This window comes from Chionomys nivalis, chromosome 2 (assembly GCF_950005125.1).
Source record: "Chionomys nivalis chromosome 2, mChiNiv1.1, whole genome shotgun sequence".
NCBI classification, from domain to species: Eukaryota; Metazoa; Chordata; class Mammalia; order Rodentia; family Cricetidae; genus Chionomys; species Chionomys nivalis.
Genome location: NC_080087.1, coordinates 111,761,799 through 111,776,329, shown reverse-complemented (window position 1 = coordinate 111,776,329; position 14,531 = coordinate 111,761,799). Strand labels below are relative to the sequence as shown.

Sequence of the window (14,531 nt, the reverse complement as noted above, 5' to 3'; positions counted from 1 at the left end):
TATTGGGGTATATCCACCTCCTACAACTGTGGCTGGCAGCCTTGCTACATTGCAATAGCAAGGCTGCATAGCCCAGCCACCCATCTGATATGGGAAGGTCATTGGTTAATTAATAAAGAAACTGCTTGGCCTGATAGGTCAGAACATAGGTGGGTGGAGTAGACAGAACAGAATGCTGGGAAGAAGGGAAGTGAGGTCAGACGCGATGAAGCTCCGACCCAAGATGGACATAGGCTAGAATCTTCCCGATAAGACACCACCTCGTGGTGCTACACGGATTATTAGAAATGGGTTAAGCAAGGTATGAGAGTTAGCCAAGAAGGGGCTAGATATAATGGGCCAGGCAGTGTTTAAATGAATACAATTTGTGTGTTGTTATTTCTGGTGTTAAGCTAGCCGTGCAGGAGCTGGGAAGGACAAAAAGCAGGCCTGCCCGCAGCTCCTTCTACACCCATCCAAGCAAGCACACTGCCCCACAGCCTTGTGCTTGGGGCTAAGGCTGACTCCTTTTCATGAAATGTTGAAGGCAGCGAAGAAAATATACCCCTATGCTTATGGCCCTGTCTCTAAAGTCCTGTAAGTGATCATAATATCAAAGACAAAAAAGTCATGATTTGAGTCTGTCCCATATTGTCAGTGTCAGTCTAAGTCAGGACAAAAACACAACAACACACAGGACAATGGCGCCAAACCAAACTAAAGACGACAGCCTCAAACTGTTTTGAGGGTATGACCCGCCCCTCTATCAAACTGAGACCACTATCTGCCTGTCTCTCAACAGAACTGAGGCCGCTGCCCGCGTGTCTCTATACAGAACTGAGACCGCTATCTGTGTGTCTCTCAACAAACTGAGACCGCTACCAATGTGTCTCTCTACAGAATTGAGACTGCTACCCACGTGTCTCTGAGACCACTACCCGGGTGTCTCACCAAAGGGAACCACCCTCTGCAGAAGGGTCCTGGGGATGTCTCCTCCAGGCACCCTGCCTGTGATCTTTTAGCGCATCTGTTTAGACAGCTACAGGCTCTTACGGTTCCTGGGCCAGCTCACAGAAAGACATGGGACACAGACATGAGACACGAAACAAAACTCAGAAAACTTACCAGCTGGTTGAAGGCTCTATGGGTGGTAGTCCCAGTGGGCTTGGGGGATCTGGTACGAGCCCCCAAATGTTATACCCAAATTGGCAAAGTCTCCCAAAAGCCAACAAGGAGACTGAGTTCTGTATGTAAAGCAAAGAGCCTTTATTTTATGCAAGTTTGAAAACTCGGTCACTCCGCATGTCCAATGTATTGGAATAAATGAAGAGCCCCGAGCTCAGTTAGAATTGGGTTTTTATAGTAGTAAAGGTGGGGGTGAGGGGTTTCTGAGGTTCAGGACCCCTGATTGGCTGACATTTGTCTAGGGGCGTCCTGGTGAGTGTGTGCTGGCAGGTGATCCTATCTACAGCATTAGATTAGGCATTTTCTTTGAATGGTCTGTTCTTGGGTGGTGCTCAGGTAATCTCAGTTTGTGGTCCTTCCTGCAACCAGGTATAGCTTCAGGGTAAACTACTGAGATTCAGACCTCCATTTAAACTTATTGATGGCTGAGTCCTACTCTGGCAGGTGATAATGGTTGGAAGTAAAGAACTTCCTTTGGGTGCTCTGTTCATATTTAGCTTATCATGACTGGCTCCTACGTGTGTGTGTGTGTGTGTGTGTGTACATGTATTGTTGGGAGGTTATAGTTAACAAGAAGACCTTGACCACTGTCTGTTCGGCCAGCAGTAGCCTAGCCTCCTTGTATCTGGGACTCAGAGTCTAGTTGCAGGGTATGAGAGAGAGAACTTGGTAGAAGAGAGCTGGTTCTATACTAGACAGGTGGGGTGTTAGCATTGAGGCAAGCCTGGCCCTGCCCCTTGAGGCCCTGACAGAATGGTCACTCCAGCATCATGCCTGTGTGCACGGCAGACAGTACCCTGTCCCTTTAAAAGGTGAAACTCTGCCTATCTCTATTCTTCCTCTTTCTCTTGCTTTCCCTCCAGCCCTCCCTCTCTCTCTTCTCTCTTCTGCTGCTCCTGCTCCCAGAGGCTGGTCTCTTCCCTCCCGTTTCCCCTTCTCTCAATAAACTGCCCACTTAACCCCTGTCTGCATGGTGTGTCTGTCTCTCATCTGCCAAGGTCCCTTGTGGGCAGAATCATCACGTGAGGTTCTGTTCAGATCAGCAAGGGACAGTGAAATCATACAAGAGGTTCTGGGGTAGAGGTGGGATTGATGCTGTGGGCCCAGGCTCAGAGTTGCTCCTTAAAGATGTGAGTGAGGTTGACTCCATAGAGCAGTGGTTCTCAGCCTTCCCAATGCTGTGGCTCTTTAACACAGCTCCTCATGTTGTAGTGACCCCCAACCATAAAATTATTTAATTGCTCTTTCTCTCTCTCTCTCTTTCTTTCTTTCTTTCTTTCTTTCTTTCTTTCTTTCTTTCTTTCTTTCTTTCTTTCTTCTTTCTCTCTCTCTCTCTCTCTCTCTCTCTCTCTCTCTCTCTCTCTCTTTCTTTCTTTCTTTCTCTCTTATGTAAACAATATTCTGCCTGCATGTGTCCCTGAAGGCCAGAAGATGGCACCAGACAGATATCATTACAGATGATTGTGAGCCACCACATGGTTGCTGGGAATTGAACTCAGAACCTCTGGAAGAGCAATCAGCGCTCTTAACCTCTGAGTCATCCCTCCAGCTATGTGTTCCTATTTCATAACTGTAGTTTTGCTACTGCTATGAATCATAATAGAGATATTATCTGATATGTGACCCCCCCCCAAAGGGGTCACAACCCACAGGTTGAGAACCACTGTCACGATGCTGTTAGCAGCATAAAAGTTGTGGGATTTGTTCATGTGATTCTTCCAGTCATGGGTGCAGTGGTTTCTTTCTTTCTTTCTTTCTTTCTTTCTTTCTTTCTTTCTTTTTTTTTTTTTTTTTTTTTTTTTGGTTTTTCGAGACAGGGTTTCTCTGTGGTTTTGGAGCCTGTCCTGGAACTAGCTCTTGTAGACCAGGCTGGTCTCGAACTCACAGAGATCCGCCTGCCTCTGCCTCCCGAGTGCTGGGATTAAAGGCGCGCGCCACCACTGCCGGGCTGGTGCAGTGGTTTCCAAAGAACAATTATGGTGTGTGTGTGTGTGTGTGTATGAGAGAGAGAGAGAGAGAGAGAGAGAGAGAGAGATCAATCTTTGGGAATAGAGAATTAAGAAGGAAGTCTATGTTTATTTATTTACTTAAGACAAAATCTTACTGTGTAGCTCAGGCAGGCCTTTGAATCACTACACCCAATCTAATACTGAGGGACTCTGGATTAGGATTTTCTTTTTTTTTTCTTTTCCTTCCTTCCTTTATTTTTCTTTCCTTTCCTTTTCTTTTTCTTTTTTCTTTTTTTCTTGAGACATGGACTTACTATGTATCCTGGCTGGCCTGGAACTTAACTGTGTAGACCTGGCTGACCTGAACTCACATAGGTCTGCCTCTGCCTCCTAAGTGCGGGCATTAAAGGCATGTGCCACAATACCCAGTCTTTGTGTAGGACAGTGGCTCTCAACCTTCCTTACATTTTGACCCTTTAATACAGCTCTTCATATTATGGTGACCTCCAACCATAAAATTATTTTTTTGCTGCTTCATGTCTAAATTTTGCTACTGTTATGAATTATAATGTAAATATGTGTTTTCGGATGGTCTTGGGTGACCCCTTAAGGGGTTATGTATGACCCACAGGTTGAGAACCATTGCTCTAGACCTTCCTCCTCCCCATCCCCTCTCTTTGCTTTGTCTCTCCCTTTATTCTTCCTTCCAGAGTCTTACACAGTCCCAGTTTTGCCTCAGACTTACTGTGTAGCCAAGCCAAGGATGACCTTAGACTTTGGATTGTCCTGTCCAGGGTGTGATTACAGGCATGCGTTACCATATCTGCTTTAGTCGGTGTTGGGATCAAGCCCAGGACTTTGGGCATGGAAGGTAAGCCCTCTATTAGCTACGGTGATTTCCTAGAGCCAGGCCTCTCTCTCACAGGTTCTGCCATCTCCCAATAGGGCCATCTCGGGGTCTAAAGTTTTAGTACATGGGCCTCTGGGGGACTCTCAAGCCTATAGCTCTCCTAAGCTTCATTTTCTCATTGGTAAAAAGTGCACAATAAAACCACCATGTGAGACATGAGACACACGCAGGGGAACTGAGGAGAGAGAATACTATGAGAATAGTTGGCTTTCTAAAAAGTACCCATGACCACCCGTGACTGCAGTCTACCACTGTTAGTCTCCTCCTCTTGTCTTAGGGACCTAAAGGAGCGAAGGCCCTGGGCTAATGACTTGCCCATCTTCCTCCTTAGATCTTTGCATGTATTAGCTCAACACATGCTTAGCAAAAAGTCATTTGGCTTTATGGTCCTGATGGAAAAGGACACACAGGCATTAGCTTGGCTCTTGACCCAAACTCGAGCCTTTGAATATTCAGGATATACCGTCCAGCCTTCTTTCCTATTACTTACCTGGATGCCTCTTCCCTAAGTAAAGGAAACCCTGCACGATTTCTCCAGCTTCCTCGAGCCCCATCAATACTATCTAAAATCATCATCCCCTTGAAGAAAGTACCATGAAGTCCTTGCACAAATTGGAGCTGGAAAGCACGCAAGGAGCTTCAGGCCGAGACACCCATTTCTGTCTTCTCTCTTCCAGGAGCCAAGTCAGCCCTGAAGACCATGAACTTATCCTTTGAGCGCTGCAACATATCTGACTGGTTGAAACTGGAGGCCACGGTGAAGGCCTCTGTGTACGTGGTGGCTTTCTCCATCGCCACATCCATCACCGTTGTCATTATCGCAATAGTGTCACAGGATCTGCAGCTGAGGAAAGAGGTCCGACTGGTCCTCCTCTGTCATCACCTGCTGTGCATCTCTTCATACTGTGGCCTGGGGGTTGTCTTCCAAGGAATGCGGGCCTTGCTGGCCAACAGCCCCCTGCTGCTGTGCTGGCTGGTATTTGGGGCACAGCTAAGTGTGGGAGAAGGGATCCTCCTTACTCTGGCCTTGATGGCGCTCAACACTTACCTGGCCATTTGTTATCCCCTGAACTCTCCATCCTTTGTAGAGTCTGCCAAGTACAGGATTCTGACTGGAACCTGGACCGCTGTTCTACTCAAGAATATTGGCATATTCCTCCTAGAGGCCACTAGCCCTCCTCCAGCCTCTGTTTTCCAGTCTGCCCCGCTCTGTCCTGTCATCTTGAACGGTACGCCTGCCAGAGTCATCGGCATGCTTTTCCTTGCCCTTCCTTTATCTGTCATCCTTGTGTGTTACTGTCTGATATACCGAGAAGGGAAGCGGGCTGGCCATTTTAACAGATCCAACATCAGGGCCAGGAGAACTGTCCTCGTTCATCTATTGCAGATAAGCTTACACGTCATCCCCACGTTCATAGTCATAGGTTTGGGAAAGCGGTGTGGGGTGTTTTTCTTTACTCTAAATCTGGTGCTTTTTGGTGTCTTTGCATTTGCACAGTGTTTCAACCCTCTGGTGTATGGGCTATGCAGCAGAGACCTGCAGAGAAAACTCTACCCTTGGCTGTGCTGTCAGAAGAACCAGCAGGGGGCTGGCTTAAACAAAGATTTAGCTCTTCCTAGTAACTCCAGACTTAATAGGGGTGTGAGGGCTGAGGACTTGCCTTGCATTCAGCCCCAAACTGTTGCTGTGCTTTGATTTTGAAAGCAGTGAGACTTCTCAACTGCAACCTTGGTGAGGTCAGCTAGTGCCTTTGACACTAAACCCAGATGAGCACTTTCTGATCAGCCTGAATATGACAGCCGAAAGGGGCGAATCTAGGAGTCACATGATAATGGAGTCACTGGAAAGACTGGGTAAACAGAAGTCAGGGTCCTGCAGACTGGTGGCATGTCAAGGTAGGCCAAGAGTCTAAGAGCCGTAAGCTCTGGGCACTCCCATCTTGACAACTTTGTTCTGTCAGTAGAAAGAGCAACAAGATGGCTTCTACCCACATGCTCTCCTGTAATTGGTGGCACCTAATTGCCTATGGAGACCCTTAAAGCAAAGGAGTCCGGGAAATGTAGTTTCTAGTTTTACTGAATTGGACAGTAGGAGAAGTTACCTCCCAAGGAGTGAGAACTGAATGAGCCAACTTATGGGCCCCTCTCTTACTACATTTAGTTTTATTTACAGATTATAATGATAACAGAAACAAACAAAAGACACTATTGGGCATTATGTTTCTCCCACTATACAAGTCATTTTATACTATGTCAAATCCTCACAACAATTTGTAATGTAGACATAATTACTCTTGATTTACAAATGAGAACAATGGAGGTTGAGGAAAGATTTACTTAAGCCTCAGAGGTTCTAAATCTTGCAATTTACATAACATTTTCTGCATTTGTTTGGTACAGGGTAATCATTTTTCTTAAAAAATTAAAAAAAAATAGTGTGTGTGTGTGTGTGTGTGTGTGTGTAGGTCAAGGACAACTGTTAGAGCTTGGTTCTCTCTTCCACTTTTACATAGGTTCCTTTATGTGGTCATCAGGTTTTCAAGGCAAATACTTTACCTGCTGAGCTGTCTTGCCAAGCCAACTTTTTCATTTTTGAGAGGCCAAACTAATTGCTTGAGAAAGCCAGGCCTTGACTCTCCACTTTGCTTTGGCTCTGGAGTCCTGCTATTGAGGAGATCCTCTTTTTTATCTGTCACTTTATCCCACACATTTCCTTCTTATGCATCACGTCAAGAACGTTCTATTGTTCTGAGGCCATCCTTATTCCATACTCCAGAGCTTCTTCCTTGGTTTCAAGTGCTCCTCTTCCCTCTTCCATCCTCTCCTCTCAAGTTTGAGAGAGTACTTGGACATGCTAGGCAGATGCTCTTCCACTGAGCTATAGTACTCCAGTCCTCAGTTGCTTGTCTCCTCTCTAGGTAATTAGACTAAGTTTGCCCCTTTTCCTAGTTTAAATGCTAAGAAACAAAGCTTCATCATTTTTTTTCAGGTGACTCTGGATCTTATTTCCCTTGCCTCTCAGTACCTAGCACAGTGCCTGGTAGACTTCAGGCACTCAGATGATGAAATAGAACCACTAACCGGGAAGAGATGCCTTTCTACAAACCCTTTTCTTTTTTCCTTTTTGGTTTTTGAGACAGAGTTTCTCTGTGTAGCCCCAGCTGTCCTGGAACTCACTTTGTAGACCAGATTGGTCTCAAACTCAGAGATCTGCCTGCCTCAGTCTAGACAGAAGTTTCTGTCTTGCCTGGTCCTGTAGCCATTCAGTCTCAACAAAACACACAGAGGCTTATATTAATTATAAATGGTTGGGCCTATTAGCTCAGGCTTATTTTAAACTAGCTCTTACAACTTAAATTAACTCATAATTCTTATTTATGTTTAGCCACGTGGCTTGGTACCTTACTCAGTGAGGCATTCTTATTTTGATTCCTCTGCATCTGGCTGGTGACTACAGACTAAACCTTTCCTCTTTGCAGAATTCTCCAATCTGGTCACCCTGTCATACTTCCTGCCTGGCTACTGGCCAATCAGCATTTTATTAAACCTATACAAATGACAAATCTTTACAAGATACAAGAACATTATCCCTCAGCATCTGCTTCCTAAGTGTTGGGATTAAAAGTTTATAACACTACCACTTGGTGCCTTTCTATAAACTCTTACATCACAAAAGCCAGTCTCTCTGCACTGACATATTAAACAGTCTGAAAATCAAGAAACTTTTAGGACTTGAGAAATGGCTCAACAGTTACGAGTACATATTGCTCTTGCAGAGGAACCATAGGTTCAGCTCCCAGCACTCACATTAAGCAACCCATAAAGTTCGGTAACTCTAGCTCCTGAGGACCTGACACTATCTTCTAGACTCCATAGGCACCTCACTCACAGGTGCACATATCCTCTCATGCATAAACATAATTAAAAGTAACAAAAATAGGTCAGCCTTTAAACCATATACACACAAACAACAAAAACATACTCAGAAGACTGGATCGACATACATTTGTGCATACATATATACGTATTGTATGCATGTGTATTAGTCAGTATTCTATTGCTGTGAAGAGACACCATGACCATGGCAAATCTTCTAAAGGAAAGCATTTAATTGGGGTAGGCTTACACTTTAGAGGTTTAGTTCATTATCAGCATGGCAGAAAGCATGGCATCAGGCAAGAAGACAAGGTGTTAGAGAAGGAGCTGAGAATTCTACATCTGGATCTTCAGGCAGCAGGAAGAGAAAAAGATACTGGGCCTGGCTTGAGCTTCTGAAACTCCAAAGCCCACCCCCAGTGACACGTTTCCTCTAACAAGGACACACATCCTGATCCCTGTCAAGTAATATCACTTCTAATGGCCAAGAATTCAAACACAGGAGCCTATGGGGGCCATTCCTATCTAAACCGCCATAGCATGCAACAACAATAATCAAAGAAAATGCACCTAGCAACTTGAAATGGGGGAAACGTGGGTGGGGCTTAAGGGAGTGTATCTGTGAGGGACTGGAGGAAGGAAAGGCAAGGGGAAGTGATTCTATTTAAATTAAAATCATTAAAAATAATAATATGGGCGGGGAGGGAGAAAGATTGTAAGAGCCAGAGGAACAGGGAGTTTGCTATGAGCTTGTGTCTCCCAGGAATGTCAAAACTATATCCATGAAGTCTCATCTCACTGACATGACTGATAAACATGAGCTGAACAAGGACATCTGGTGTGCCAACATTCACAGGCAAAGCCAGGAGGCCTCAGACCCACACAAAGAACTACAGGCAACTAAGGAATGCTGAGAGCAGGAGAAATAGTCTTCCCCAGGAAGAATGCACCAAATGGTTGTCAGCCTGAAAATATACATATATAATTAACATTATATGTAAATTTGAAAAGGAGCAAAGAGGGGTATATGGGAGAGGTTAGAGGGAGGAAAGGGAATAGGAACTGATGCAATTATATTATAATCTCAAAAATAATTAAAAAATGATAAAAACATGTTTCCCACCATGACAATAATGAACTAAAACTCTGAACTGTAAGCAAGCCAGTAAGCAGCTCCCCTCCATGGCTTCTGTATCAGTTCCTGCCTCTAGGTTCTAGTCCTGCTTATGTTCCTGTTCTGACTTCCTCCAGTGATGGACTATCACCTGGAAGTGTAAGCCAAATAAACCCTTTCCTCCATTACTTGACATTTGGTCACAGTGTTGTGTTGCAGCAATAGAAACCCTAACTAAGGCATCTGCATTTGCTTAGCTCTTGATTCTCTTCTCTAAGCCAATAACTTATGATTTCTGTGTGTGGTTTCCTCAAGAGATGATCTACCGATAGAAAACTACTGTCAATTTCTCATTCATAAGATAATTTTATTCCTGTTTTATTTTTATTTTAGTTTTTGTTTCTTTTTGAGACAAATGACGCTTTGGCTGGTCCAGAACTTGCTATGCAGATCAAGATAGCCTTTAGTTCAGATAGCCAACTGTATTTGCTTATTGAAGGCTGAGATTAAAGGTATGTGCCACCATGCTCAGACTAATTTGCAAGATAATTTAAGTCTTAATAACATGAATTTGGATCAGAAAAATGTTTACCTTGGTGATTATAATGGCAACTTATGTCGTGAGTGACAGGTTGCAATGAGAGCCAGGATTGATTTAGGATGTGAAATTCCCAGTCAGACATAGTTGGCCTATATTCCGAACGCTTAGGAGGCAGAGGCAGAGGCAGAGGCAGGCCATCTCTGGTCTACAGAGCTAGTTCTGAGGCAGCCAGGGCTATACAGGGAAACCTCATCTCAGCACAGGGGGGGAGGGGGAATAGAGAGACGAGACTTCCCTTGTAACCCCAATATAAGCTTGGGTTAGATGTAGAAGGAGAGACAAGGAAGGAAGTGGTGGTTACAGTCAGCTGCAATCAGATGAAACTTCCCTAAAATGTGCCCTCCCGTGTCTCTATGATGTTGAAAGACTCGGGAAAGGGTGGGAAGTTGGGGCAAAAATATTCCGAGAAGATGGACTTTGCAAACAGCCCCCCAAAATTAAGTCACTTAAGGAAAAAAATATAAATTATCTTAATTTCAAACCTTTGTGTGCATGCTTCATCTCCCCCAACCGCAGGCATGTCACCACGGCACGGGATGTTTCTGACCTCTGTTTAAGTTAGAAGCACACGCTGGCTAACGTTAGACTGAAGTTGGAAAATCTCTAAAAACAAGAATATAAAGAACTTGACACTTTTTAATCATAAGAAAATATTCAATAAATTAGGCCATTTAGAAGTTTCAGAAGTTCAACCCAACTTATAAATTTGAAGAATTCTTTCCTCTGAGAAGGTCAAAGGGTATGGTTGGGAATGCCTGCCTGGTGGCCAAGCAATGACATATACTTACACTGATAGAGAAAAAATGGCTGGAGGAAAGAAACAAGAGTATTCTTTTTTTTTTTTTTTATTATATATTTTTTTTTATTCTTTTTTAATTAAAATTTCCAACTGCTCCCCGTTTCCCATTTCCCTCCCCTCCTCCCACACATTGCCCCCTCCCCCCTCTCCCCTCCCCTAACCCCACTCCTCTTCTCCTCCCCCCAGTCCATTCCCCCTCCCTCTCGCTACTGAAGAGCAGTCCAAATTCCCTGCCCTACAGGAAGACCAAGGTCCTCCCACTTCCATCCAGGCCCAGGAAGGTGAGCATCAAAACAGGCTAAGCTCCCACAAAGCCAGTTCATGTATTAGGATCGAAACCTAGTGCCATTGTCCTTGGCTTCTCATCAGCCTTCATTGTCCGCCATGTTCAGGGAGTCCAGTTTCAACCCATGCTTATTCAGTCCCAGTCCAGCTGGCCTTGGAGAGCTCCCAATAGATCAGTTCCACTGTCACTGTGGGTGGGTGCACGCCTCGTGGTCCTGATTTCCTTGCTCATGTTCTCCCTCCTTCTGCTCTTCATTTGGACCTTAAGAGCTCAGACGGTTGATCCAAATTGGGTCTCTGTCTCTCTCTCGATCCATCGCCAGATGAAAGTTCCTGTGCCATTCTCCTTGGCCTCTCGTCAGCTCTCATTGTCCGCCACATTCCGAGAGTCCGGTTTTATCCCATGTTTTTTTCAGTAGCAGTCCAGCTGACCTTGGTGAGCTCCCAATAGATCGGCCCCACTGTCTCAGTGGTTGGGTGCACCCCTCATGGTCCTGACTTCCTTGTTCATGTTCTCTCTCCTTCTGCTCCTCATTATAACCTTGGGAGCTCAGTCCGGTGCTCCAGTGTGGGTCTCTGGCTCTATCTCCATCCATCGCTAGATGAAGGTTCTATGGCGATATGCAAGATATTCATCAGTAAGATTATAGGATAGGTTCATTTCAGGTTCCCTATCCTCAGGTGCCCCAATGAACTAACTGGGGACATTGCCCTGGGCATCTGGTAGCCATTCCAAGTTCAAGTCTCTTGTCACCCCTTAGGTGGCTCCCTTACCTAAGGTATGAGTTTCCCTGCTCCCCTATCCAACCTTTCTTTATCCCCATTCACCCCGATTCCCCCAGTTCCCCTCATCCTCTCCTTCACACTTTTCTCTCCCCATCACCCCTCATCCCCATCCCACCCCACCCCCAAGATTCCAATTTTTTGCCCATCAGTCATGACTATTTCCCATAGCTGGGAGGATATCTATATGTTTTCCCTTGGGTTTACCCTCTTGTTTAGCTTCTTTAGGATCACAGATTATAGACTCAGTGGCCCCTATCCATGGCTAGAAACCAATTATGAGTGAGAACATCCCATGTTCTTCTTTTTGGGTCTGGGTTACCTCACTAAGGATCGTATTTTCTATTTCCATCCATTTGCATGCAAAATTCGAGAAGTCATTGTTTTTTACCGCAGAGTAGTACTCTAATGTGTATATATTCCACACTTTCTTCATCCATTCTTCCATTGAAGGGCATCTAGGTTGCTTCCAGGTTCTGGCTATTACAAATAATGCTGCTATGAACATAGTTGGACAAATGCTTTTGTCATATGATAGGGCATCTCTTGGGTATATTCCCAAGAGTGGTATTGCTGGGTCCAGGGGTAGGTTGATCCCAATTTTTCTGAGAAACCGCCACACTGATTTCCAAAGTGGTTGCACAAGTTTGCAGTCCCACCAGCAATGGATGAGGGTACCCCTTTCTCCACAACCTCTCCAGCAAAGGCTATCCTTGGTGTTTTTGATTTTAGCCATTCTGACAGGTGTAAGATGATATCTCAAAGTTGTTTTGATTTGCATTTCTCTGATCGCTAAGGAGGTTGAGCATGACCTTAAGTATCTTTTGGCCATTTTAACTTCTTCTGTTGAGAATTCTCTGTTCAGTTCAGTGCCCCATTTTTTAATTGGGTTAATTATCCTTTTAAAGTCTAGTTTCTTGAGTTCTTTATATATTTTGGAGATCAGACCTTTGTCTGTTGCGGGGTTGGTGAAGATCTTCTCCCAGTCAGTAGGCTGCCTTTTTGTCTTAATGACAGTGTCCTTTGCTTTACAGAAGCTTCTCAGTTTCAGGAGGTCCCATTTATTCAATGTTGTCTTTAATGTCTGTGCTGCTGGGGTTATACATAGGAAGCGATCTCCAGTGCCCATATGTTGTAGGGTACTTCCCATTTTCTCTTCTATCAGGTTCAGTGTGTTCAGATTGATATTGAGGTCTTTGATCCATTTGGACTTGAGTTTTGTGCATGGTGATAGATATGGGTCTATTTTCATTCTTCTACAGGTTGACATCCAATTGTGCCAGCACCATTTGTTGAAGATGCTTTCTTTCTTCCATTGTATACTTTTAGCTCCTTTATCAAAAATCAGTTGTTCATAGGTTTGTGGGTTAAAATCCGGGTCTTCTATACGATTCCATTGGTCGACTTCTCTGTTTTTATGCCAGTACCACGCTGTTTTCATTACTGTAGCTCTGTAATAGAGTTTGAAGTCAGGGATGGTAATGCCTCCAGAAGTTCCTTTATTGTATAAGATTGTTTTGGCTATCCTGGGTTTTTTGTTTCTCCATATAAAGTTGATTATTGTCCTTTCAAGATCTGTGAAGAATTTTGATGGGATTTTAATGGGGATTGCATTGAATCTATAAATTGCCCTTGGTAGAATTGCCATTTTTACTATGTTGATTCTGCCAATCCAAGAGCAAGGGAGATCCTTCCATTTTCTGGTATCCTCTTCAATTTCTTTCTTCAATGCCTTAAAGTTTTTGTCAAATAGATCTTTCACTTCCTTGGTTAGAGTTACCCCAAGATATTTTATGCTGTTTGTGGCTATCGTGAAAGGTGATGATTCTCTTATTTCTCTCTCTGCTTCCAGATCCTTTGTGTATAAGAGGGCGACTGATTTTTTGGAGTTGATCTTGTATCCTGCCACATTACTAAAGGCGTTTATCAGCTGTAGGAGTTCTTTGGAGGAGTTTTTGGGGTCGCTCATGTACACTATCATATCATCTGCAAATAATGCAAGTTTAACTTCTTCCTTTCCAATTTGAATCCCCTTTATCCCCTTATGTTGTCTTATTGCTATTGCTAAAACTTCGAGAACTATATTGAAGAGGTATGGAGAGAGTGGACAGCCTTGGCGTGTTCCTGATTTTAGTGGGATGGCTTTAAGTTTCTCTCCATTTAATTTGATATTAGCTGTCGGCTTGCTGTATATAGCTTTAATTATATTTAGGTATGACCCTTGTATCCCTAATCTCTCCAAGACTTTTATCATAAAGGGATGTTGAATTTTGTCAAATGCTTTTTCAGCATCTAATGAAACGATCATATGGTTTTTTTCTTTCAGTTTATTTATATGATGGATTACATTGATAGATTTGCGTATGTTAAACCAGCCCTGCATCTCTGGTATGAAGCCTACTTGATCATAATGGATAATTTTTCTAATGTGTTCTTGGATTCGGTTTGCCAGAATTTTGTTGAGGATTTTTGCGTCGATGTTCATGAGTGAGATTGGCCTGTAATTCTCTTTCTTGGTTGTGTCTTTGTGTGGTTTTGGTATCAGAGTTACTGTAGCTTCATAAAAGGAATTTGGCAATGACTCTTCTGTTTCTATATTGTGAAATACATTAAGGAGAATAGGTATTAGGTCTTCTTGGAAGTTCTGGTAGAATTCTGCATTGAAACCATCTGGTCCTGGACTTTTTTTGGAAGGGAGGTTTTTGATAACAGCTTCTAATTCTTCACGACTAACCGGTCTATTTAGGTTGTTCACCTGGTCCTGGTTTAACTTTGGTAGATGGTATTTATCTAAAAAAGCGTCCATTTCTTTTACATTTTCCAGTTTTGTGGCATACAGGCCTTTGTAGTAAGATCTAATGATTCTCTGAATTTCCTCTGTGTCTGTGGTTATGTCTCCCTTTTCATTTCTGATCTTATTAATTTGCAAATTCTCTCTCTGCCGTTTGATTAGTTTGGATAGGGGTTTATCAATCTTGTTGATTTTCTCCAGGAACCAGCTTTTTGATTCATTGATTCTTTCAATTGTTTTCTGTGTCTCTATTTTGTTG

At 43.7% G+C, this 14,531-nt stretch overlaps 1 protein-coding gene across 1 annotated transcript; it reads left to right on the top strand.

Moving 5' to 3' along the window:
• Positions 1-4,704: 4,704 nt before the first annotated feature.
• Positions 4,705-6,020, top strand: LOC130869957 (proteinase-activated receptor 1-like). Its single transcript, XM_057762488.1, has one exon. It carries the CDS (start codon positions 4,724-4,726, stop codon positions 5,717-5,719), a length of 996 nt encoding a protein of 331 aa, XP_057618471.1. The 5' UTR covers positions 4,705-4,723; the 3' UTR covers positions 5,720-6,020.
• The last annotated feature ends 8,511 nt before the right edge of the window (positions 6,021-14,531 follow it).